This window comes from Eumetopias jubatus, unplaced genomic scaffold, assembly GCF_037043125.1.
Source record: "Eumetopias jubatus isolate StellerSeaLion01/CBP00866 unplaced genomic scaffold, mEumJub1_p1.0 scaffold_13, whole genome shotgun sequence".
Classification (NCBI taxonomy): domain Eukaryota; kingdom Metazoa; phylum Chordata; class Mammalia; order Carnivora; family Otariidae; genus Eumetopias; species Eumetopias jubatus.
The window spans coordinates 5858110-5884798 of NW_028274819.1; the positions used below are offsets into that span (position 1 = coordinate 5858110).

A 26689-nucleotide genomic window follows, 5' to 3' on the forward strand; every position below is an offset into this window, starting at 1 on the left:
AGGCTCTAAAATTTAACTCTAAATCTGATCATTTCCAATTTCCAGACCAAAATTTCTATGTAGCTGCTTGCCATTTTCAAGGGACATCCTGCAGGAACCATAAACCTAAGATGTTTAAAGCTAAGCTAATCTTCTTTACCTTCCAAATCTGCCATTTATGATTTGCATCTAATTGACAGTATCATTATTCTATCAGCCATCTATGGAAATGTTTTTAAACAGCTTACTGAGTTTTAAACATATCACATAACATACAATTTACCCATTTAAAGTGCACAAATAGATGGTAGTATATTCAAAAAATTGTGCAACCATCACCACCAACAATTTTAGAACATTTTTGTCCCTCCCCAAAAAATCCCTCTCCGTCCACTTTCTGTCTCTATAGATTTGCCTCTTCTGGATGTAGAAATCTTGACATCAACTTTGGCTATTCCCTTCCCCCAATCTCTCCCTACCCTAACAATGAACTGGTTGCCTCATTATGTTGATTCCTTCGAGGGGTAAGTTTCTCTTTTCCATGCTCATCACACTTTTAACTCAGGCAAGCATTATCTCTTGCCAGGTCACTTACTTATTTACTTAGTGTTTGCTGACTTCTCTCTCCTACCCCACAGTATAATGCTGCCTGAGACTCCTAAAACATCCAATGGTTTCCCACTATAAAGAGAATGAAGTTCACACTCCTTAGTGTGGCACACAAGAGCCATGTTCAACTCCAACTACTTTCCCAGCCTCATCTCTCCTGCTTGCACTATTCATTCCATGCTTGTCATACTAAATTACATGAAAAGCATGTGGCACATGTTTTCAATTTTTTGGAAAAATTCTCAAGCTTGGCTTTCATATTGGATTTTTGTTTTTATACAAATCATACTGGCTTCTAGGCACAGAGTTTATACGCCAAGGCCTTTCTAGAACTGAGATATAAAAATTTATTTTTCAGGGTGCCTGGGTGGCCTAGTCAATTAAGCATCCAACTCTTGATTTCAGTGCAGGTCATGATCTCACGGTCATGGGACTGAGTCCCACATCAGGCTCTACACTCAGCTCAGAGTCTGCTTGTCCATCTCCCTCTGCTCCTCCCCCCACTCACTGTCTCTCTAAAATAAATAAATAAAATCTTTAAAAAATTCATTTTTCAAGACAATGAATTTGAAGATTTTGATGGACTCTATCATCGAAAGGATATGGAAACCGAAGAAATCCCATTCAGCTGGTTGGAAAAGACCTTTGGGCAGGGACACAGAGCAGCGGCTGGAGTCAGTGTCAGCTCTCCCGACAAGCCCGGGCCAGCCATGTCACCGGGGATGCAGAGCACTACTGGAGGTCCGAGGACAGGGCGGATTCGGCCGCAGAGTAATTCAGCTGTACCAAATCGTGGTCTCCTGTCAAAAAACAGGTAAGACAAACTTAGCTTTTTTTGCTTCTTAAGAAATTATTTTTTTTCCTTTTTTTTTTTTAAAGTAGGCTCCACAATAGGGCACCCGGCTGGCTCACCCAGATCAAGAGTGTGCAACTCTTGATCTCGGGGTTTTGAGTTTGAGCCCCACACTGGGTGTAGAGATTACTTAAAATAAAATCTTTAAAAATGAATAAGTAAGTAAGTAAGTAAGTAAATAAATAAGTAAGTAAGTAAGTAAGTAAATAAGTAAGTAAGTAAGTAAGTAAGTAAGCAAGCTCCACACCCAACGAAGCTTTTCCTCTCTTTAAACTGATCAGGTCATCCAGGAAGATATGTCCACAAACACTGGCTCAGAGGCTTAAACTTTTTCAGGAAATCTGTGATAATGAGCTATCTGAAAAGACTGTATGACAGCAGAGGACTACTAAAGAAAGATAAGGGGTGGGGGTTTTGTTTCCTGCACATATTAAAGAATAAAAAAAAATCTAATCTGAATTGTAATTCTAAGAGTGAAAAAACAGACTAAAAAGCCACGGGCAATCTCTTCGAGCCTTAAGATCCTGTGACTACCAGTGACGATTCAGGGCACACAAACGGAGTGGAAAACTACTGAATAAAGAATAAATCAACCGGACTTAATAATAAATTAGTTTTTTTCTTGCTATAATGCATGTTCATTTTGGATTCTGTGGCAGGTGGACAGCATAGGAAAGCAAGGCAGAGGGTTCTATTCCATTTATTTACCATCTTCTCCATGGATTTTTTTTTGTAGTCTGAAGAAGGTGGAGGTAGAGAGAGAAATGATTTCTGAACATATGCAAAATGTTGATACACAAAAAATAACATGCAAAAGAATTCCTTTGTATTCATAGTATCTTTCTAGCCAAGAGTTCAAGTAACTATCTAAAGTCATTCCTCCCTTCTCATATGTAAACAAGATTGAAATTAGCAGGGTTTGTTTTGTTTCATTTACAGATGGGAAAGAGAAGGCACATGTCCTTGGGTCAATTAGAATATATTCAAGGACCCAGAAATAATAAGAGTTTTCAATAAAAATAGCTTCAAAGTTTTACTTCCACTTTTCTGACAGAATCTGATACCTGGCACTAAGAAATGATAAGTGAGGCTACTTTCAATTTCTACCCACATTCATACTCATAAAAGGAGATTAAAACATGGAGAGGGACCACAATGCTTTTACCCTTCACCTCACATAATGCTGACAATTTATAACAAGAGCAATTCCATTCGATAGGTTCAAAGTGGGTTCATTCTTTGTCCTGCAAAGCAAAGAAAAAGCCATATGTCAGAGATTCTAAAACCAATCTTTACCTGATATAAATTTTGGCCCATGACTACCACCACCCTCAAAGATTACTAGAATTCAATAACCAATTAACCAAGGGGAAAATGGCAACTTTTAAGATCACCCACTCTAGTGAGAGGAAAAGATGTGAAATGTTTAGATGAATCTACTGGCTCATTAAAAGCTAACATAGGAAAAGAAATCTATTCAATCTGAAAAAAAAAATTAAAGCTAACATAGAATAAGAAAATGTGGGGGGTCTCAAAACTAGTTTCAGGGTGACTTTGGGTCAAGAAGTCAAACAGTGGGGCAACTGGGTGGTGTAGTTGGTTGAGTATCCAACTCTTGATTTCAGCTCCTGTCACGATCTCAGGGTCATGAGATTGAGACTTTCCTGGAGCTCTGTGTCAGGCTCTGCGCTCAACATGGAGTCGGCTTGGGTTTCTCTTTCCCTCGGCCCCTCCCTCCCACACACAGGCTCGTGAGCTCTCACTCTCTCTAAAATAAATAAACAAATCTTAAAAAAAATTCAAACTGTGAAGCTACTAGAAACAGGACAATAATGACTGAGAAAAACTATAAAGCCACAGCATAAACTTAAGCCATGGATTTAAGGACTTACCCAAAGACTTCCATGGAAAGGACTCCATTCACCTTTACAGTGAAATTAAATTTAATCTGCAAAGTAAATGCGGTATGAGATTTAACATGAACCAGGACAGAGATTAAAAACTTCCATACTTAATTCCCAAAGGGGAAGATATTCTTTACATCCCCCTTTTTTTCACTTGTACTTTCCCTAAACATAATTAACACATTAACATTTATCTGTGCTCAAATTCTGCATCTTAAATATACTTCAATTCCAAGTGGCCATAGATTATCAGTAAATCCTACCCTTTGTTCTCTGCTCTTCTCCCAATATTATTTCTTCTCCCCCTTAAAGGAACTATCAATTTTTCTCTCTATTCTTTCCACTGTTTTTGTACATAGAACACTCCATGCTTTTTTCTTTGCTTTTTCTTCCCCTGCCCCCATATGACTTTTGTCCTCCCTCCAATTTACTTCACTGTCCTAATTATTTCCTACCTTTGACCTACATTTTTCTTTCTATGTAACATAACGGGTAATAAAGGACTCTAGAGCCTGACTGCCTGAATTCAAACCCTTGCTCTGCAAGTTACTTAACCTCTGTACCATAGTTTCCTCAGCTATAAAATGGGAATGATGATGATAAAACCTACTTCACAAGGGCTGTTGCATGGGGTAAGTGAGTGTGTGGAAAGCACTCAGAATAGTGACTGGCATAATAAGCAGTGAACCCTGCTGAAGACAGAAAAAGTAGAAAGCTAGCAAGAGAAAAAAAAGAGAAGTTATAAAGCATACTTAATGGTGTGCATTCCTATAAACATACCTAACTATAGCTAATAACAAAAATTATAGCTCTCCAAAGTTTGAAGTACTTTATCAAAATTTCCTGATGTGCTCTTCTAGTCACTTTGGAGAAGAAGGAGATAGTCAGCAAGGTTTATTATCCAGGTTTAATAGAAAAATGAAGCACAGAGGAAGAAAAAAAATGTTATCTAAACTGGGCGCCTGGGTGGCTCAGTCATTAAGCGTCTGCCTTCCGCTCAAGTCATAATCTCAGGGTCCTGGGAAGGAGGTCCACATCAGGTTCCCTGTTCAGCTGGAAGCCTGCTTCTCCCTCTCCCACCCCCCTGCTTGTGTTCCCTCTCTCGCTGTGTCTCTCTCTGTCAAATAAATAAAATCTTAAAAAAAATGTATCGAAACTGATATAATAAAACAGTAAGGAAGTAAAAACAAGAACCCAAAGAAAGCTCTATCTCCAAGGGCTCTTAGCTATGTCACATGACCAACATCAACTCTGTGTTAGGGACAAAGAAATCAAATCAATTCAATATTAAAAGTTGTAATCATTATCATGAAAAGAAAGAGGACCAACCATATCCTTTCATGTCCTACAGAGTAGAGGTCTCCTGAAAACATATGACAAGAGAAGCATCACTGTGCAAAAGAACAGCTTACCTTAGGGTGTACCATGACAATTTTATGTAAAAAATTCTTTATCACCAAACTATCTGTCATCAAAGTTCTGGGCTTTTCATCAACCTGTAACAATACAACAAAAACATCCACCACAAATACACAAACACAGGAGCACAAATGAATTAAATTATGGTATTTCTTGAGGCACCTGGGTGGTACAGTCGGTTGAGCATTTGACTCTTGGTTTCAGCTCAGGTCATGATCTCAGGGTGGTGAGATCAAGCCCCATGTCCGGCTCCGCGTGGAGTCTACTTAAGATTCTCTCTCCCTCTCCCTCTGCCCCTCCCTGCCTCTCTAAAATAAATAAATAAAATTTTAAATAAATAAATAGTGGTATTTCTTCCTATAAAGGTAACTTACCCCTCAGAAAGCTTTTCAGACTTCCAAGGGGAAACACCTTTGGATCCAAGAATTGGACATAAAAGGCAATCTAATAATTAGCTATCCTTTCTTGGACTAAACTATTTCATGGAACTTCAGGAGACACATGAACAAAGATCAGAGTAAAACCCACAATTCAAAACCACCTTTTGGAACAAATATAGAAGTAATTCAGACTGGAACAAAGAAGAGTAACTCTATCTTAGCTCTACCAACCTGATGTGAGTTGATCTGTATTAAGAATGGAGTGAAAGGAGTAGACACTAAAAGGAACTATTTTTTAACATCAATCCATTTAGCTAATCATTTTTTTTTTTTTTAGGAAAAGCTGTAAAGCAAAAAGCTCACAAGTCAGAAGACCTGTGTTCTAGTACTGGCTCTATAAAAGTTACTTAAGTGACCATGAAAAGAAAATCACTTAATTGCTCTGAATTTTGTTTACTAATCTGTAAAACAGCGATAAAAGTTACCCATTCTAGGGGCACCTGGGTAGCGTAGTCAGTTAAGCGTCTGCCTTCAGCTCTGGTCATGATCTCAGGGTCCTGGGATTGAGCCCCATGTTGGGCTTCCTGATCAGCAGGGAGTCTGCCTTTCCCTCTCCCTCTGTGTCTCCCCATCACTTGTGCATTCTCTCTCTAATAAATAAATAAATAAATAATCTTAAAAAGAAAAAGTTACCCATTCCACCTCACAGAACTGTTTTAAGGATCAGGTAATAATCTTTAAGTATATATTATACATGGCAACAATAGTAGATATCACTTGTTGAATGCCTACTACGTAGCAAGCATTGTGCAGGTCTTATATCAACATTACCTCACAACAATCCTGGAGGCAGGTACTACTATCCTTTCTTTGTAGATTGTTTTTTTAAACAAGACTCAGAGAAGTTAAGCAACTTGCCTAAGGTTACCCAGCTGTTCAGTGATAGAGCCAGAATTTGACCCTAAGTCTGTCTAATACCAATTGTCCATACTCTTTCCAATATACCCAGGTACCTCCCTACAAATATAATAAAATTTATAATTTAATGAGGGCTTTCTCTATTCCAGGAATGGAGCTAAAGTATCTTACTTATATTACCTCCTTTACCCCTCACAAAAGCCCTATTAGGTACATATAACCCACATTTTATGGATGAAAAAAAAATGAGTCTCAAAGAGGTCAATTTTCTCAAGGTTACCAAATCTGGCTCCAAAGCTTTAGTATTAACCACTCTCTTATAATGACTCACTATATTTAATAGAGTGTCCCTAAAACCAAAGTTATAAGGAGTCTTTTAGAAAATGGAGAGTCTAGGAAAATGAGAAGAAATAGAGTAAAAAAATCAGTAAGTTCTTATTGGTGGCTCCGAGAATACAGAGCCATGTAGTAGGAACACATTAAAGAAAAAAATGGTCCTAGACCTCAACATATCATAACACAATGAGGAAGAAACAGAAAGAACAAATTACTATAATACTGTTTGTAAGTACACTGAAAATGAGATCAAGAAGTATGCAATGAGTGGGGAAAATTAGATTATAGAATCATTACAAAAAATTATCAGAAAAGTAGATGAGAATTGTTAGAAAATTCTGGAAACAGATTTAGGATTATTCATGCATGTATATAGTAGTGATTAAACAGTAACTGCAGCATACATATCAGTCACATCCTTCATTTAAAAAATTTTACTATAGGGTCGCCTGGGTGGCTCAGTCGGTTAAAAGTGTCCGACTCTTCATCTCAGCTCAGGTCTTTTTTTTTTTTAAGATTTTATTTATTTTTTTGTCAGAGAGAGAGCGCACAAGCAGGGGGGGCAGCAGGCAGAGCAGGTAGAGGGAGAAGCAGGCTCTCTGCCAAGCAAGGAGCCTGATGTGGGACTCGATTCCAGGACCTTGGGATCATGACCTGAGCCGAAGGCAGACGCTTAACCAACTGAGCCACCCAGGCATCCTTCAGCTCAGGTCTTGATCTCAGGGTCGTGAGTTCAAGCCCTGTGTTGGGCTCCATGCTAGGTGGGGAGCCTACTTAAAAAAAAAAAAAAACTTTATTATAAAATGTTCAAATAGTAGAAAAGCAATGATCTCTTCAAAGCATTTTCTGTACTTAGCACTTACAAAACAACTTCTTGGAACAGTTTCAAACTTCTGTAGCCTTGGTTATTATAGGGTACATCACAGAAAGGGCTAATTAAATCTAGCAGTAAAGCAACCAAGTGAAAATTCCTTGAGCGGCTACCAGAGAGGGGCTACAATTAATAATGATGAGAGCTACCACTTATTGAACACCTGCTACATGCCAAACAGTTTATATGCAAGTAGGAAATATCCCCCATTTTATTTATGAGAATAATGAGACTAAATAAGCTGTTTAATTTGTCCAAGGTCACACATAGCTAGTTAAGTGGCAGAACTGGGATTCAAACCTAAATCTAACTTCAAAGCCCACGCAATGCTGTCTCTCCAAGGAAGTTTATTATCTGTGCATATAGCTTTCAGAATTGGATGTTATGTAATCTATCATCACTTTTATGGAGGCTGACAGGCAATGCTTATGCAAACTACTGAATTACCCACTCAAAACACTTAATGGAGTTTATTATGTAACCTGGGCCTGCAGAGGTAAATAAAACAATCTGAATTTGAAGAGTTCACAGTTAAGTAGAAGAGAAAGACAAATAAATAATGTATATGACAATGTGGAAAGTCCTATGATTTACATATATTAAGAAATGCTAAAGAAACACACAAGAACGACTGGTACCTAATCCAGACTGAGAAGATAAAGTGACCGAATACCATGTCAGCAGAGGATAGTTAACATAAAGCAAATAGCTCCTTTTAAAATCTATTCATAAATTACTGAAAGAGAACGAAAATGTATGTGTCTACGTCTACAAAGTCTTTTAAAGCCTTTTAGAGTTGGGTGTTAGAAACCCAGTACCCCAGCCTGACATACATATAGAAGCAGTGAATTTACTTAAGTGTTGTTAGGAAAACATAGATGCTGCCAGCCCTGGGCAGCAGAAACCATTACTGAATCATATGTTCCAGCTTTCACCTTAGAATACAAATCTAATTATATCACAGATAATATCAGAGCTTTTTTTTTTTTAAGATTTTATTTATTTATTTGACAGAGAGAGAGCGAGAGCAGGAACACAAGCAGGGGGAGTGGGAGAGGGAGAAGCAGGCTCTCTGCTGAGCAGGGAACCCGATGTGGCTCAGTCCCAGGACCCTGGGATCATGACCTGAGCCGAAGACAGATGCTTAACGACTGAGCCACCCAGGCGCCCATATCAGAGCTGTTTTCTATTTTCAAATTGAACTTAGGTTGTCACGGGCCCTATATGACTGTCCAGAAGAAAGTCAATCTGTGCCTCTGTCTCTTCCTGTCTCTAGTTAAATAGGTATACAGAGAAATAGAGATAAATATGAAGATATGTTTGTAGAAATACATGTACCTCCACCAATTTTATCACTTACGACAAAAATAAATATAAAAATGGATAAAGCTTTCAAGATCTTGTAAAATCAAATTGTTTTTGGAGGGACGTGTTACCCAGCCAGTTGGACCCCAAGATGCAGGACTGACTCTGAGCATAAACACAAGACCTTGCATCTCTCCTAAATGAAGTTCTCTTCAGTATTCCCTGGGATAGGCTCTCCTTACATGCCCAAAGCAGTGGATCATTTATTATAGCTTTTTCATGGATGTCTCCATTCACTAGCTTCCACTATGAACCTTGCTACTTGACTCTTCTCCCCATTTGAGGTATATATGATGAACTTGTTCACAATCTCCCCCTTCACTTCTCACTCTCTTCATTCAAATATCTTTTAAATAGCTACAAAGTACCAGAGACAATGAGATGTAATGGAACAAGCACTTTCAGGGAACTCTTGTTCCTGTTCCTTTAAGGTCATACTGCTTTTTGCCACTTCTCATCTATTGCTCAGCAGGCAATGAGCTCACGTTTCCTCAGCACTTTAAGACCCGCCATCAACTGGGCTACTTCCACATCCAAGTTGATGGCCTAAGGAACAACTTAGTCTCACAATTTCCTGACCTCTTCAACTCCACTGACCTTGACATCCATGCATTTCCAGCCACCTATTTCCATGGCCATAGTTTGGAACTGTACCATTCTAAAAACCTGCAACTGAAATGCCTCACTCTTATGTGAAAAGACGCACACCAAGATGTTAACAGTGGCTACCACAATTAAGTCAAATTATCTGGGACACCTGGGTGGCTCAGTCGTTGAGCGTCTGCTTTTGTTTTGGCTTGGGTCATGATCCCAGGGTCCTGGGATCGAGCCCCGCATCAGGCTCCCTGCTCAGTGGGAAGCATGCTTCTCCCTCTCCCACTCCCCCTGCTTGTGTTCCCTCTCTCGCTGTCTCTCTCTCTGTCAAATAAATAAATAAAATCTTTTTTAAAAAAAATCAAATTATCTGTGTTCTAAATGCTCTCTTTGATTTTCCTGAGGGAAACAGGAGCTTTTTCAATAAGGAGAAAAATAAGACAAACTCTGTAAGTCTGAAGACAACTTCCTATTCTTTCAAGTCTTTGAACCCCTTATATCCAGAAAATCTGTTTTCAGTCTCAACAAGACCTCCAGACCTTGGACACTTCCCATTGTGTTAGGTACCCTTCCTCTATGTTATATACCCTACCTCTATCATGATACATATTACACTGTATTGTAATTATTTGTATGCTTATCTTTTATCAAGTAATGTGTCTTGGGACTCTGTACCTTCAACATCTAGCACAGTGCGGCCGACTTGAACAAACACAGGTTCCTGAATGAGTGAATAAATATTTAAACAGACCTGATTAAAATGAGTAAGACTTTAGTTCAAATTCTAATTCTGTCACTTAACTTTCATATGACCTTGGATAAGTCAATCGAACTCTCTGAATCTCAGGGTTCTTATATCTGTAAAATGGGGTGATAATCCCTGTTCTATCCACTTCATAGAGTTGTCTGGAGCCTTAAATAATATATATAAATGTTAGTCATAAAAATTATTCTTTGTTTAAACTGGCTAAAACACATGATCTCCTTTTCTAGAACTGCTTTCCTTGGTTCACTGAAATCAGCCTTTTTTTTTAAGTGCTACTTGAAATTAATAGTTTCAAAGCTGACTAACCATTAATTGCTCCAGATTTTTTACCCATCATTTCCCTAAAGAAGATAAGGCACAGCCAGGGATATCTATTGTCGCAGTACTGCACCCATTTCCTTTGACAAGGAGCATATAATTGTCCAAACACAAAGAAAGGCCTCCCAAATGCTTCTTGGGAGAATGTTTAAAGTACTCTGGTTCTGGGGCTCCTGAGTGGCTCAGTCAGTTAAGCAACTGCCTTTGGCTCAGGTCATGATCTCCGGGTCCTAGGCTCAAGCCCCTCATTGGGCTCCCTGTTCAGCGGGGAGTCAGCTTCTCCCTCTCCCTCTGCCCAAACCCCAGCCCCCTGCCCCGTGCTCTCTGTCAAATCTCTCTCTCTTTTTTAAGATTTTATTTATTTATTTGACAGAGAAGAGAGAGCACAAGCAGGGGGAGCAGCAGAGGGAGAAGGAGAAGCAGGCTTTCTACTGAGCAGGGAGCCTGATGCGGGGCTTGATCCCAGGACCCTGGGATCATGACCTGAGCTGAAGGCAGACGCTTAACCGGCTGAGCCACCCAGGTGCCCCTAAATAAAGTCTTAAAAAAATAAAATATTCTAATTCTTTATGTCTCCACAGACTCAAAGGAAAGAAAGATAGGGGATCAGAGAATTGTTAAAGGGAATGGAGAACTTAACTGTCACTCTCATAAATCTGAGCTACAGATAAATCAAAGATCTTTAAACCAACCTAATAAAAATGTATCCAAATAGGATCTGCACTGAGAATCCATTTTTATTTTCTTTTTCAGGAGATCCAAATTCAAATAATGGCTTGTTTCAGTGGTTCTCAAATTTATCTGCATATTAGGAATCATCTGGGATTTTTTTTCCATCTGGGATTTCAAAAATATTCCAAAGAATATTTATTCTTATATATTTGGATATAATATAAATATTATATCCAAAGCCCAGGCCACATCAGTATGGACTGAACTGTGTCTCCCAAAATTCACACATTGAAGCCCTTGCCCCCTATGTGACTGTACTTGGAGAGAGAGCCTTAAAGACATATTAAATGAGGTCATAAACGTGGAGCCCTAATCTGATAGGACAGGTGTCCTTATAAGAAGAGAAAGATACCACAGAGCTCTCTCTCCACATACAGAGGAAAGGCCATGTGAGGGAACAATGACAAGCCACTTTAATCTTAAACTTCTAGCCTCCAAAATTACGAGGAAATAAGTTTCTACTGTTTAACCACCCAATCCGTGTTTTTTGTTTTTTGTTTTTTAATGACAACCTCAGCAAACTAATCCAGCACCCTAGACCAATTAAATCACAACCTCTTGGAGTGGGACACAAATACCAGTATTTTGGAAGTTACCAAGTGTTTTAACATCTGCACAGAGAAGTTCGGGAACCAATGCCTTATTTCATTTCAACTTGGAACTGTGATGGACCTAGGCTTTACTGGATTTGTAGAAAAATAAGATTAAAAATTAAGACATCAGCAATTTACAGAACCACAATAAAACCTGCCTCAAAAATCATCTGGAATGGTGTTACCCCTGATATGTCCTGAGAACAGCTGGCTTCCTCTGAAGTCCAATTCAGTTTTGCAGAGAATCCGGGCAGTATAGATTGTATTTCTGTGTAGGAAGAAATGGCGACAAAAAGAAAAAGCAGTTTGGATAATCACCAGAATTTCTGGAATTGTTTATTAAACTGATGAGCCAAGAAAGCATTTCCCTGATGAAAAGATTATGTGCAAAATTTAAAATATGACTGGAAGTGGCTATGCATCAGCAAATTGCTTGAACATTTAGAATTACTTTATGTGGTTAAGACATTTGATCTCGTGTTTTCAATTTTTCACATTTGCTAAATCAATTTGTATGTTCAGTTAATTTCCACAAGGTCATGTCCAAAGCCAGAAATCTTCAAAGCTGATACCTCTAGCTTATATTCTTGTATTTTTTAATAAATTACCTCATTATTTAATAAACACAAATCCAGTAAGTGAGCTAATTTAGAACTGAAAGCAGAAAAATTCAAGAATGACCCTCTCAAGCATTTACCTAATACAGTATGTCTGCTAACAACATACTGTATTTATGGCAGACTTTAACAAAGTAAAGGCAGTCTTTAACAAAGTAAAGCAAATTCTTGCTAATTTAATTCATAAGTTAACCATTTGGTGTATTTACATACGTGGACTTAGAACTATCTTTCCACAAAGCACCAACGGGTCCTGAATCATCAAAATTGGCATCATGTTCCTTTCTGTACCTTGGCACTCATAAAGGAAAAAAACAAATCTCCCATTCTATAAAATGTTATCTCTTATTTCCCCCCTAAAGTACTATTATAATAAAGAATTGCAGATGAATAAAGAGAGCTTCCAGTCTCTGCAAGCTCTACCTTGTAAATGAGGTTGACAATTCTGATATTATATAAGAATTCAACTTTAGAAACCTAACAAAATACATCCTAATAGCACAACTTTCTCCTATAGCATTCATACTACATATCTAATAAAGCTTTAACCATCTCAAAAAGTATGGACATTAACAAGATCAAGTACTAGCTATCAATCATAATGGGTAGTATTTTTCTTGCCATTATTTGTTTTTCAAATATAATTCAGTCATAAAGCATGGGATAATATAGCAGCAAGGTTATGCTACACTGAAGTTGAGTGAACTTGGCACTGAACCAAGATGCCTTGCATCAGTCTTCAGTTTTACCACTTACCAACTTTCTGACCTTAGGTGACCCCCTTTTTACTGTGATTAAATTACCTGTGAAATAAGAAAAAACTTGTTCCTGAATCCTACCTTGTCTTTGAAGTATTGATACAGTGAAGTATGGGGAAAACATGTAGCTATGTGAGAAAAAGTCTTGTCAATAACTAAATTCTCCAGAAATCTTAACAACAATTTAAATGTGTGGTGATTTGAGGGAAATCAATTTCAATTGCCTCTCTTCATACACACATACACACAAATCAAAATCCAGATGGATTGACTAGAGTTAAATGTGAAAGGCAGAACAATAAAACTAAATAAAAGCCTATTTCAAGATAAGTTGAGCATATGTTGAAACTGCATCTTCCCATTCAAACACATAAAAGGATAAAACAGATATTTTTAAGTATTTAATTTAGAGTCTAGTTAGTTAACATACAGTGTAATATTAGTTTCAGGTGTACAATATAGTGATTCAACATCCATACATCATCCGGTGCCCATCACAAGTGCGGTCCTTAATCCCCATCACCTTTAAAACGAGTATTTCTAAAACTTAATAAATACATAGTCAAGGTAAGAAAAACAGAGAAATCTTTATAGACCAGAAATGGAGAGGTATATTTCCCTCATCTTCAGAAAGGAAAAAGAAAGAGAATCTACAGTGGTAGGAAAGGACCAAAGATGCACACCATATTTGGGGCTTGGACTAGGGAAAAAAACATGGGGCTAATATTGGAACAGCCACAGATTTAAGAGCAAGATCCACACAGGCCACACATAGGAGATCTAAACAAAGAACCAAAACACGAACAAAGGCCAGAGATTTTTCACCTGCCTACCAGAGAGTTGGTTAAAGCCAAGTGATGCTAGTAGCAACATCAATGATGCAAGTTGAGGGCCTTAACAGCTATGTCATACAAATGGAAAAAGACTCAGAACTATATAATCTATTAAGATGCAAGAGCTTTGCATCTTGCCACTCAAGCAAAATTTAATCTAATATACATATACATATAGATAGATAGATAATATATATTATATATAATACTGCAAGATTAGAGCTCACGTAACAGAGAACCTCCTACTGGAAGCCTGTCAATGCAGGATGTGTTCAAAACAAATAAATAATGGACAATTAACTCTTAACTAAAAGTTACCAACCAACAAAGATCAATACCATGAAAAATGTGACACTGATACTAATAAAACTTGTACATGAGGAGGGACGCCTGGGTGGCTCAGTTGGTTAAGCGTCTGCCTTCGGCTCAGGTCATGATCCCAAGGTCCTGGGATCGAGTCCCGCATCAGGCTCCCTGCTCGGCCGGGCGCTTGCTTCTCCCTCTGCCTGCTCTGCCTGCCCCTTCCCCTGTTGGTGTGTGCTCTCTCTGACAAATAAATAAAATCTTTAAAAAAACCCAACTTATACATGAGGAAACAGAATTAACAAAACAATCTGAAAAGGAAACTATCAACAAACCAAAAGGCAACATATTCTAACTAGAATTTAAATTAAAAAAATTTAAAAATTAAAAAAGATTAAATTAGGGGCGCCTGGGTGGCTCAGATGGTTAAGCATCTGCCTTCGGCTCAGGTCATGATCTCAGGATCCTGGGATCGAGCCCTGCATCAGGCTCCCTGCTTGGCAGGAAGCCTGCTTCTCCCTCTCCCTCTACTGTTCCCCTGCTTGTATTCTCTCACTCTGTCAAATAAATAAATAAAACCTTTAAAAAATTAAATTAAAAAGGCAACCTACTGAATGAAAGGAGATATTTACAAATGATATGCCTGATAACAGGTTGATATCCAAAATAAATAAAGAACACCAAAAAACCCACAAATAATTCAATTAAAAATGGGCAGAAGACCTGAATAGACATTTTTCCAAAAAAGACATACAGATAGCCAACAGACACATGAAAAGATGTTCAACAACACTCATCATCAAGGAAATGCAAATCAAAACCACAATAAAATATCACCTTACACCTGTCAGAATGGCTCAAATGAAAAATAAGAAATAATGTGGCAGGAATATGGACAAAAAGGAACTCTCATGCACTGTTTGTGGGAAAGTAAATTGGTATATCCACTGTTGAAAACAATATGGTGTTTCCTCAACAAATTAAAAATAGAACTACCATATGATCCAATAATTCCACTACTGGGTATTTACACAAAGAAAAGGAAAAAACTAATTAAAAAAAATATGCACCCCTATGTTTACTGCAGCATTATTTACAATGGCCAAGATACAGAAGCAACCCAAATGTCCACTGATAGATGAATGAATAAAGATGTGGTACACACACACACACACACACACACACACACACACACACACACAGTGGAATATTACACAGCCATAAAAATCACATCCATTTGTGACAACAAATAACTTAGACTGAGAAAGACAAATACCATATAAATTTCACTCATAACTGAAATCTAAAAAAACGAATGAACAAACAAAAAGAATCATAAATAACAGAGAACAAATGATGGTTGCTAGAGGGGAAGCGAGATGGGCAAAATGGGTGATGGGGAATAAGAGTTAGAGGCTACTGGTTATGGAATGAATAGGTTATGGAAATAAAAGGCACAGCATAGGGAATATAGTCAATGATGCTGTAATAGTGTTGTATGGTGACAGATGGTAGCTACACTTGTGCTGAGCATAGCATAACATATACAGATGCTGAGTCACTATGCTGTATACCTGAAACTAATGTAACACTGTGTGTCAACTATACTCAAAAAAGTTTTTTGAAAAAGAATATACTGCCAGCGATTAAACAGAAAGTTTAAGGGGGGAAAACCCTGGTAGAAATTTTAGAAATTAAAGATACAGTATTTGAAATGAAAATGTTATGGAAGGCAGATTAGTGACTGTAAAAGAACACATTTAAAAGAAGGTAGTACTTCAATCTTTCATAGCAGCATGATTCATAGTAGGCAACAGTGGAAACAACCTAAGTGTCCATCAAAAATAAACAGATTAACAAAATATGCAATATTGTTCAGCCATAAAAATAAATTAAGTACTGTTACATGCTACAACATGGATGAATCTGAAAAACATTATGCTTAATGAAAGAATTCATTAGACAAGGGGCGCCTGGGTGGCTCAGTTGGTTAAGCGTCTGCCTTCGGCTCAGGTCATGATCCCATGGTCCTGGGACTGAATCTTGCATCAGGCTCCCTGCTCAGACAGGAGCCTGCTTCTCCTTCTCCCTCTGCCATTCCCCCTGCTTGTACTCTCTAGCTCTATCTCTCTGTCAAATAAATAAATAAAATAGAAAGAAACAAACAAAGAAACAAAGACAGACAGACAAAAGTCTACATATTGTATTATTTCATTTATAGGAAATGTCCAAAATAGGCAAATCCATAAAGACATTAAGGATAGATTTTAAAAGGACATAAAACACTAAAAAATTTAAATTAAAAAATAGGTCCAGAATGAATAACAACTGAGAATTATAACAAAGACCGATGTGGGCGCCTGGGTGGCTCAGATGCTTAAGCGTCTGCCTTCGGCGCAGGTCATGATCCCAGGGTTCTGGGATCGAGGCCCGCATCGGGCTCCCTGCTGGGCGGGGAGCCTGCTTCTCCCTCTGCCTCTGCCTCTCTCTCTCTCTCTCTCTCTCTGACTCTCATGAATAAAAAAAAAACAAAAAAACCAAAACATTAACAAAGACCGATGTAAGTACTGTTTGAATAAATTTACCAAATGCCAGGCATGATAACTTTCTTTTTTAAAAAAGGCACAGGGGCGTCTGGGTGGCTCAGTCAGTTAAGCGACTGCCTTCAACTCAGGTCATGATCCTGGAGTTCCGGGATCGAGTCCCATATCGGGCTCCCTGCTCAGCGGGGAGTCTGCTTCTCCCTCTGACCCTCTTCCCTCTTGTGCTCTCTGTCTCTCATTCTCTCTCTCTCAAATAAATAAATAAAATCTTTTAAAAAAAATAAAAAATAAAAAAGGCACAAAAAAGTCACAGAGCTGAACATACCACAATGAAACCCAGAATAACAAAGATAAAGAGAAAATCCTAAACTCTACAAAAGAGAAGGAAATTATCCCAAAGAAACATGAGTTAGACTTATTGGCAATACTAGATGCCAGAAAATTAAGTACTATTGTCAAAGACCAGAAAAAAATTAACTTTGAATCTGGACTTTTAAGAGAATCAAACCATCGGGGCGCCTGGGTGGTTCAGGTGGTTGAGCAACTGCCTTCGGCTCAGGTCATGATCCTGGAAACCCGGGATCAAGTCCTGCATCAGGTTCCCTGCTCAGCAGGGAGTCTGCTTCTCCCTCTGACCCCCCTCCCTCTCATGTTCTCTCTCTCTCTCTCTCAAATAAATAAATAAAATCTTTAAAAAAAAAGTTTATGGGGCACCTGGGCGGACTCAGTTGGTTAAGCAACTGCCTTCAGCTCAGGTCATGGTCCTGGAGTCCTGGGATCCAGTCCCGCATTGGGCTCCCTGCTCAGCGAGGAGCCGGCTTCTCCCTCTAATCCTCCCCCCTCTCATGTACTCTCTCTTTCATTCTCACTCTCTCAAATAAATAAATTAAAAAAAAAGTTAAAAAAAGAGAATCAATCATTAAAGACTGAGAAATTTTAAATGTTATGTTCTACAAGTTCTTGATGAAGAAAGAACTAAATAAACTAAATAAACCAGCATGACCACTCAAAAACGAGTTTAAATTTGCACCTTTTTGGGGGCATCTGGGTGGCTCAGGCTGTTAAGCATCTGTCTTCAGCTCAGGTCATGATCCCAGGGTCCTGGGATTGAACCCCACATTGGGCTCCCTGCTCAGTGGGGAGTCTGCCTTGCCTTCTCCCCCTGCCCCTCCCCCCTGCTCATGTTCTCTCTCTCTCTCTCTCAAATAAATAAATAAAATCTTTAAAAATTTTTTGTACCTTTTTTGCTGAGATACTGTGGGGATAAGGAAGAAATAATTATATCATCAACAATATCAAACGATATCTTCACTTAACTCAACTGTTAAAGATGAAGTAGCAAAATTTCAATCATGTGGCAATGTGAACATACATCAAAACAATATACTGAAACTTCTCTGTCCAACAATGATGAAATAACAGGTACCAAATCAGCCCTCCCACCAAAAGCTACTATAAAACATATGAGTCAGCTGTTTCCAGGCACTGGATAAGATGTAGCCCAAGACTGTGATCCCTGACAAAGGAAAAACTCCTGAGGTGAATCATAGGATTGCCCTGGATGTCTACTTGTGGAAATTTTCTTATCCACTGAGCAGGGACCCAGAATTCAAGCAGAGTACAGTGGTTCCAGTTAAGCTGAGGAGACACAGAACAGAGTTAAGAGTTGCCAAAGTACCTGCAATCTATAAAGCAGGGCACTGGAGGGGAGGGACCTATGCAGAAGTGGGTACTGAAAGTCTGTGTGGGAGCTCCCCATGAGTCCTTGGCCAAAAGGTGGACTATGCACGTACAGGTGAGACTATATAAAATTTCCCAGAGAGCAGCTGCAGTGGAGTTGAGAATGGAACAAGATATAAGTGGTCAAGCAGTACTAGAAAATGTTGGCTTTCAGGTCCAACCAGAATGGAGAGACCTTGATAAAACTGATGGTATCCAGCTAAGAGGCCAAAAAGGTAAGGCTTTAGAAGGAAAAAAAAAAAAATTTTTTTGTAGATGGAAATCTGCTCCTGATCTACCCTAAAAAAACAAAACAAAACAAAACAAAAGACAAGCCTCAACAAGATCCACAGAAAAGATAATTTGGAGGTTGAGTGGTATCAAGTTAGAGGAGTTTGGAATGACTTGGGTTTCTACATATCAACTCTATAAAATGTACAAAAACAAGCCAACACAGGGTTAAGGTGATTAGCCTGCTAGAACAAAAACCAACACTCTTCAGAGGTAAAACAGAATATAAAATATGAACACATTACCCAATATAAAATAAGGATTTACTGGACATGCAAAGAAAAAAAATGTAACTTGCAAGAAAAAAAAAGCAGTAAAAAAAAATCCAAGCCTGTAATAGATGTTATATTTAGGAGAGACTTTAAAGCACAAACTAGTATAAATATGTTCAAAGACAAAGGTAGCTTAAATGAGTCAACTAATAGGAAATGTCAGCCGAGAAATGTACACTGTAAAAAAATAACCAAATGGAAATTCTACAACTGAAAAGTTCAATAACTGAAATGAAGAATTTTCTGGACAGTTTTAATAGATTAGATATAAAAGAAGAATCAGTGAAATTATTGAAAACAAAGAACAAAAATTATCCAATCTGAACAAGAGAGGAAAAGAGATTGAAGAAAACTGAATAGTATCTTAAAGACCTATGGAACAATACCAACCAGTCACAAACATGTATAATGCAAGTTCCAGAAGGAAAAGAAAGTGGAATGGGACAGGAAAAATATGAAAAACTCATGGATAAAATTTTTTTAATTTCATGAAAACTATTAAGATGTGAAAAGCGCAGCAAACTCAAGCAGGATAAATGCAAAGAAAATCACACCTAAGAACATAATGGATGAAATGATTTAAAAAAAAACAAAGATACATATATTTTTTTATTTGACAGAGAGACAGAGGGAAAGAGGGAACACAAGCAGGGGGAGTGGGAGAGGGAGAAGCAGGCTTCCCACAGAGCAGGGAGCCCAACGCGGGGCTCAATCCTAGGACCCTGAGATCATGACCTGAGCTGAAGGCAGACGCTCAACGACTGAGCCACCCAGGTGCCCCTAAAGAATCTTGAAACAAGCTGGGGAAAAAAGCACATTTTTACATACAGAGGAACTATAATATGAATTACAAGTGACTTCTTCTGAGAAACAATGGAGGCCAGAAGACAATGGAACGACATTTTTTTAAAAAGATTTATTTATTTATTTATTTGAAAGAGAAAGAGAATGAGAGAGAGAGAGAGAGAGCACATGAGACGGGGGAGGGTCAGAGGGAGAAGCAGACTCCCCACCAAGCAGGGAGCCCGATGCGGCACTCGATCCCGGGACTCCAGGATCATGACCTGAGCTGAAGGCAGTCGCCTAACCAACTGAGCCACCCAGGCGCCCTGGTATGACATTTTTTAAAACACTCTTAAGTGGGCGCCTGGGTGGCTCAGTCGTTAGGCGTCTGCCTTCGGCTCAGGTCATGGTCCCGGGGTCCTGGGACTGAGTCCCGCATCGGGCTCCCTGCTCGGCAGGAGGCCTGCTTCTCCCTCTCCCACTCCCCCTGCTTGTGTTCCCTCTCTTACTGTGTCTCTCTCTGTCAAAAAAAAAAAAAAAAAAATCTCTGAGGAAAAAAAAAGCACTGTTAAGCTAGAATTTCAAATCCACTGAAATATCCTTTTAAAATGAGGGTAAGATAAAGACATTTTAATTTTTAGGTTTTCAAAAGATTTTATTGATTTATTTGAGAGAGAGAGAGAGCATGAGCTGAGACAGGAGCAGAGGGAGAGGGAGAAGCATACTCCCCACTGAGCAGTGAGCCTGATGCAGAGTTCGATCCCAGGACCCTGAGGTCATGAACTGAGCTGAAGGCAGACACTTAACCAACTGAGCCACCCAGGCACCCCAAGATAAAGACATTTTAAGATAAACAGAGGATTAAATAATTTGTTGGTAGAAGTCTTGACTACGAGAAATGTTAAAGGATGTTCTTTAGGCTGAAGAAGAAAACCCAGAAGGAAGGAAGAAGTGAAGAGCACCATAAATATATAAGTGGGTAAATACAAAAGATACTTTTTTCATTTCATATTTTTCCTAACATACAACTAACAGTTTAAAGCAAAAATAATAACATTGTAAGACAGGAATTATAACATCTGAAAACACTCAAAATAGGGCAGAAAATAGTACTGAATTATAACACCCCAAAAGAAATGAATATCCACAAGCTCATCTTGATATAAATAACTGGATTAATAAATAAAAGGTAAAGAAGGAATAGCTCTTCCTTAAGAAATGAGGACATATGAAATCACAAAATACTACAGTAATAATTGCTGCAGGCAAGATCCACAAATGAATACTAAATTAGTGGACAAACATTTAAGGAAAAACAAGTTATCTGCAAAGTCTCATACTACTTCCCCCAAATATTTAAAAATCACAAAAAGTAACTCCACTTCGAAAAAATCTGGCAGATAACACCTTAGCCAAGTCATCAAGGTTAATTTTACTAATAAAAAGACATCAACATCATCTGTTCCTTCATATGATACACTGAAATGAATGCAGCATCTCTGTGGTATTGTTCCCAACAATGTATAACCTCAATCTAATATAAGAAAACATCACAAAAGCTCAAACTGAAGGACATTCTACAAAATACCTGATAAATACTCTTCAAAAGTATAAAGGTCATGAAAGAAAAAGGAAGACTGAGAAACTGTCACAGACTAAAAGAGATTAATAAAACATAACAACTAAATGCAAAGTGAGATCCTGTAATGGACCAAAGAACCAAAAAAGAATATTAATAGAAAAACTAGTTAAATCTTAATGAAGTCTGTAGTTTAGTTAATACTATTTTACCAATGTTAATTTCTCAGCTTCAATAACTGCACTGTAGGTATTTAAAGTATCAGCTGTAGGGGAAGCTGGATGAAGAGTATATAAGAATTCTTTGTACTGTTTTTGCAATTCTTCTGTAAGTCTAAAATTATTTTCAAATTAAAATGTAAATGCTTGGGGCACCTGGGTGGCTCAGTCAATAAGCATCTGCCTTCGGCTCGGGTCATGGTCCCAGGGTCCTGGGGTAGAGTCCCACATCGGGCTCCCTGCTCAGCGGAGAGCCTGCTTCTCCCTCTATCACTCCCCCTGCTTGTGTTCCCTCTCTTGCTGCATCTCTGTCAAATAAATAAAATCTTTAAAAAAATAAATACTAGAAAAATGTAAATGCTCTGCAAAAGAATGAAACTGGACCACTATTTTACACCATACACAAAAATTAATTCAAAATGGATTAAAGACCTATATGTAAGACCTGAAATCATAAAACTCCTAGAAGAAAACAGAAGCTCCTTGATATTGGTCTTGGGGATTATTTCTTGGGATTTCACAACAAAAACAAAGGCAATAAAAATAAAAATAAGCAAGTGTGACTACATCAAACTAAAATCTTCTGCAGAGCTAAGGAAACTATGAACAAAATGAAAAGGCAACTTACTGAATGTGAGGAAAAAAACTGCAAATCATATATCTCATAAGGTGTTAATATCTATAATATATAAAGAACTCATACAAATCAAAAGCAAAGGGGCTCCTGGGTGACTCAGATGGTTAGGTGTCTGCCTTCGGCTTGGGTCATAGTCCCAGGGTCCTGGAATCAAGCCCTGCATCAGGCTTGGCAGGGAGCCTGCTTGTCCCTCTCCTTCTACTGTTCCCCCTGCTTGTGCTCTCTTGCTCTCTCTGTCAAATAAATGGGAAGAATCTTAAAAAAAAAAAAAATCAATAGCAAAAACCTAAACAATCTGATTAAAAAATGGGCAAAGGATATGACTAGACATTTTTCCAAAGAAGACATACAGATGGCCAATAATTATTGTACATGAAAAGACGCTTGGGGCGCCTGGGTGGCTCAGTCATTAAGCGTCTGCCTTCGGCTCAGGTCATGATCCCAGAGTCCTGGGATCGAGCCCCGCATCGGGCTCCCTGCTTGGCTGGAAGCCTGCTTCTCCCTCTCCCACTCCCCCTGCTTGTGTTCCCTCTCTCGCTGTGTCTCTATCAAATAAATAAATAAAATCTTTAAAAAAAAAAAGAAAAGAAAAGATGCTCAACATCACTAATCATCAGGGAAATGCAAATCAAAACCACAATGAGATATCACCTCACACCTGTCAGAATGGCTATTACCAAAAAGATAAGAAATAATAAAGTGTTGCAAGGATATGTAGAAAAGTGAACCCTTGGGCACTACTGATGAGAATGTAAATTGGTGAAACCACTATGAAAAAGAGTTAAGAGTCCTCAGAAAATTAACAATATAACTACCATATGATCCAGCAATTCCACTTCTGGGTATTTATCTAAAGACAACAAAAACATTAATTTGAAAACATAAATGCACACACATGTTCACTACAGCATTATTTACAATGATCAAGACACGGAAACCACCTAAGTCTCCACTAGTGGATGAATGGATAAAGAAAACGTGGCATGCACGCATGCACATGCACACACACACACATATACACTGGAATATTATTGAGCCTTTAGAAAAATGAAATCTTGCCATTAGTGACAACACAGATGAACCTTGAGGACATTACGCGAAGTGAAGTCAGACATAGACAAATATTGGGGCGCCTGGGTGGCTCAGTCGTTAAGGGTCTGCCTTCAGCACAGGTCATGATCCCAGGGTCCTGGGATCGAGCCCCGCATTGGGCTCCCTGCTCAGTGGAAAGCCTGCTTCTCCTTCTCCCCCTCCCCCTGCTTGTGTTCCCTCTCTGGCTGTGTCTCTCTTTGTCAAATAAATAAATAAAATCTTAAAAAAATATATCATATGATCTCACTTATACGTGGAATCTTAAAAGAAAAAAATGAGAGGCGTCTGGGTGGTTGCAGGTTAAGGGTCAGCCTTTGGCTCAGGTCATGATCCCAGGATCCTGGGATGGAGCCCTATGTTGGGCTCCCTGCTCAGTGGGGAGTCTGCTTCTCCCTCTCCCTCTGCCCTTCCCCCCCCCACCGCTTGTGCACGCTTTCTCAACTAAATAAATAAAATCTTAAAAAGAAAAAAGAGAAAAAGAAAAACATGAGCTTATACATACAAAGAACAGATTGATAGTTCCCAGGAGGGGGCTGTGGAGGGGGTAAGGGGGTCAAAAGATACAAACTTCCAGTTATAAAATAAATAAGTCAAGAGAATGTAATGTACACCATGGTGACTACAGTTAATATTGTACTGTACATATTAAAGTTGCTAAAACAACAGACCTTATCATTATGATAAATTTTTATATATATATGGTGATGGATGTTAACTAGACTTATTGTAGTGATCGTTTCACAATGTATACAAATGTGAAATCATTATGTTGTATACCTGAAACAAATATAATGTTATACATCAATTATACCTCAATTAAAAAAATTTTCATCATTGGATTGTTTTTGGTGCTTTTATAAAAAAAAAAAATCAAGTAACCACATAAGAATGGGCCTATTTCTAGACTATTCTTTCTCACTGTTCTGTCTTCATGCCAATTCGACATTGTCTTAATTACTGTAGCCTTACAGAAAGTACTTTGCAGGATAGGTTAAGCCCTCCAGTAATGTTCTTTTTCAAGTTTGTTTTATTTTAGCTCCTTTCCATTTACATATATTTTCCGTTTTTTTGTTGTTGTTTTGTTTTAAAGATTTTACTTATTTATTTTTTGAGAGAGAGAGTGTGAAATCTCAAGCAGACTCCCCGCTGAGTGCAGAGCCTGACACGGGGCTCGATCTCACCACCCTGAGATCATGACCTGAGCAGAAATCAAGAGTCGGATGCTTAACTGACTGAGCCACCCAGGTGCCCTTTATTTATCTTTTAAGTAGGTTCCACACCCATTATGGAGCCCAACACAGGGCTTGAACTTATGACCCTGAGATCAAGACCTGAAATGAGATCAAGAGTTGGATGCTCAACCAACTGAGCCACCCAGATTCTTTATTTTCCTTGTTTTTAAAAAATTAATAACTTTTGGAGATTCTGGGGAAGAGGGCAGAGTAGGAGGATCCTAGGCTTACCTTGTCCTAAAGATACACCTAGATAACACCCACATCAGTATAAATAACCCAGAAAATGACCTGAACACTGGTAGCACGGACTGCTAAATGTAGAAAAGACACCACATCAAAAAGGGTAGGAAGGGCAGAAAAGGCTGAGAGCCTAAAATGACCCAGAGGACTGTCCACGGGAAGGAGGGACACCAAGGCATAGAGAGGGGAGAGAAGACCCCACGCCAGGCACCCCAGGCACCCCAGGCACAGGCAACCTGCACTAGGAAGACAAATCCCTGTAACAATTGGCTTTGAAAACCAGAGGGGCCTAATTTCACAAGTTCTTACAATCTGTAGGGCCTAATGCCTGGAACTTTAAAAATCAGCAGCTGAGCTCTGGGAGAGCTGAAAGGGATAGGAATCCGAGTTCCCATCCTTAAAGAGACAGCACAACAAATAGCCCTGCTGAGATACAGCACTGAAACTGCAGGGTTTTTTGTTGTTTTTTTTTTAATGATTATTTATCTATTTATTTGACAGAGAGAGAGAGCCAGAGAGGGAACACAAGCAGGGAGAGTGGGAGATGGAGAAGCAGGCTTCCTGATGAGCAGGGAAGCCTGATGTGGGTCTTGATTCCAGGACCCTGGGATCGTGATCAGCGCTGAAGGCAGAGGCTTAATGACTGAGCCACCCAGGTGCCCCTGAAATAGCAGTTTGAAAAACACCTGAGACTTCTCCAAGAATAAAAGAGCTGGGGTGGGCTGGGTGGCTCAGTAGGTTAAATGTCTGACTTCGGCTCAGGTCATGATCTCAGGGTCCTGGAATTGAGCCCCACATTGAGCTCCCTTCTCCCTCTCACTCTCCCCATCCCTCCCCCTGTTCACACTCTCTCTAAAATAAGTAAATCTTTAAAAAAAAAAAAGGAATAAAAGAGCTGGCAGGCACCATTTCCCTCCCCTAACTCCCAGCCTAAATACAGAGACTCCTGCAAGAACCAGCAGAGAGCAAACACTTTCCACCTAGCTTGCTAACAGCATGCCTCACCCCCAGGATTCTCCTGCTGAAGTGCCCCCCTCCATCCTGGCCTGGGCAGGAGTTTTTCAAAGTGGCTGCAGGTCTCTTCTTACAGCAGACCAGAAGACCTTGCTTGCACCATGGGCCCTGCCCCTGTATTCTCCTGTGGACACACACCCCCCCTTCAACAACACATCCTTGGCAGGAGCCCATCCAGAGTGGTGCCAAAACCCTGGCAGTGTGCAAGCAGTTCCTGGAGGGGCTAGCACAACTCCAAAGTGACTCCTGCCCTGAAGAGAGGGGAAGATAACCACACACACCAGTCTGACTGCAGGTGGTCTGACTTCAGGTCCCACTCACCAACAAAAACTTCTCAGGACAACACAGAGCACTTGCCCTACAGTTCGGGGCTACCACAGCTCTAAATGCCTGGTCAGACTCAACTAAAACCCAAGGTGGCCCCACCCTGGCCCATTAACACAGGAACCAAACACTGCCTACAACAGGCAAAGAGAACCATTGCAGAAGACTGGACTGAAGGCAAATGCAGCTCAGCAACAACAGTAGGACACACACAACACCCGTAGGAGACACCCCTGAAGTGCCAGGTTCTGGTGAACAGGGGATACTGCACTGCAGGGTACTACAGGACCTCTTCTGCATAAGGCCACTAATTTCAAAAGCAAGAGACATAGTTGACTTTCCTAACACATAGAAACAGACACAGAGAATTAGACAAAATGAGGAAACATCAGAATATGTCCCAAATTAAAGAACAGGCCAAAATCACAGCAAAGGAGCTAAACAAAATGGAGATAAGTAATACACCTGATAGAGAATTTAAAATAATGGTCATATGGGGTGCCTGGCAGGCTCAGTCGTTGAGTGTCTGCCTTCGGCTCAGGTCATGGTCCCAGGGTCCTGGGATCGAGCCCTGCATCGGGCTCCCTGCTCAGC

General features: G+C 39.3%; 1 protein-coding gene across 1 annotated transcript in view; it reads right to left on the reverse strand.

The window, feature by feature from the left end:
- The window catches only part of TOP6BL (TOP6B like initiator of meiotic double strand breaks), a 105126-nt gene that overhangs the window by 34759 nt on the left and 43678 nt on the right, over positions 1-26689 (reverse strand). The window contains exons 4-8 of the mRNA XM_088017798.1: positions 11796-11905; positions 4758-4841; positions 3334-3389; positions 2614-2685; positions 1193-1388 (exon numbers count right to left, since the gene is read on the reverse strand). Coding sequence (XP_087873924.1) covers positions 1193-1388; positions 2614-2685; positions 3334-3389; positions 4758-4841; positions 11796-11905 — 518 coding nt within the window. The remainder of the gene's footprint in view (positions 1-1192; positions 1389-2613; positions 2686-3333; positions 3390-4757; positions 4842-11795; positions 11906-26689) is intronic.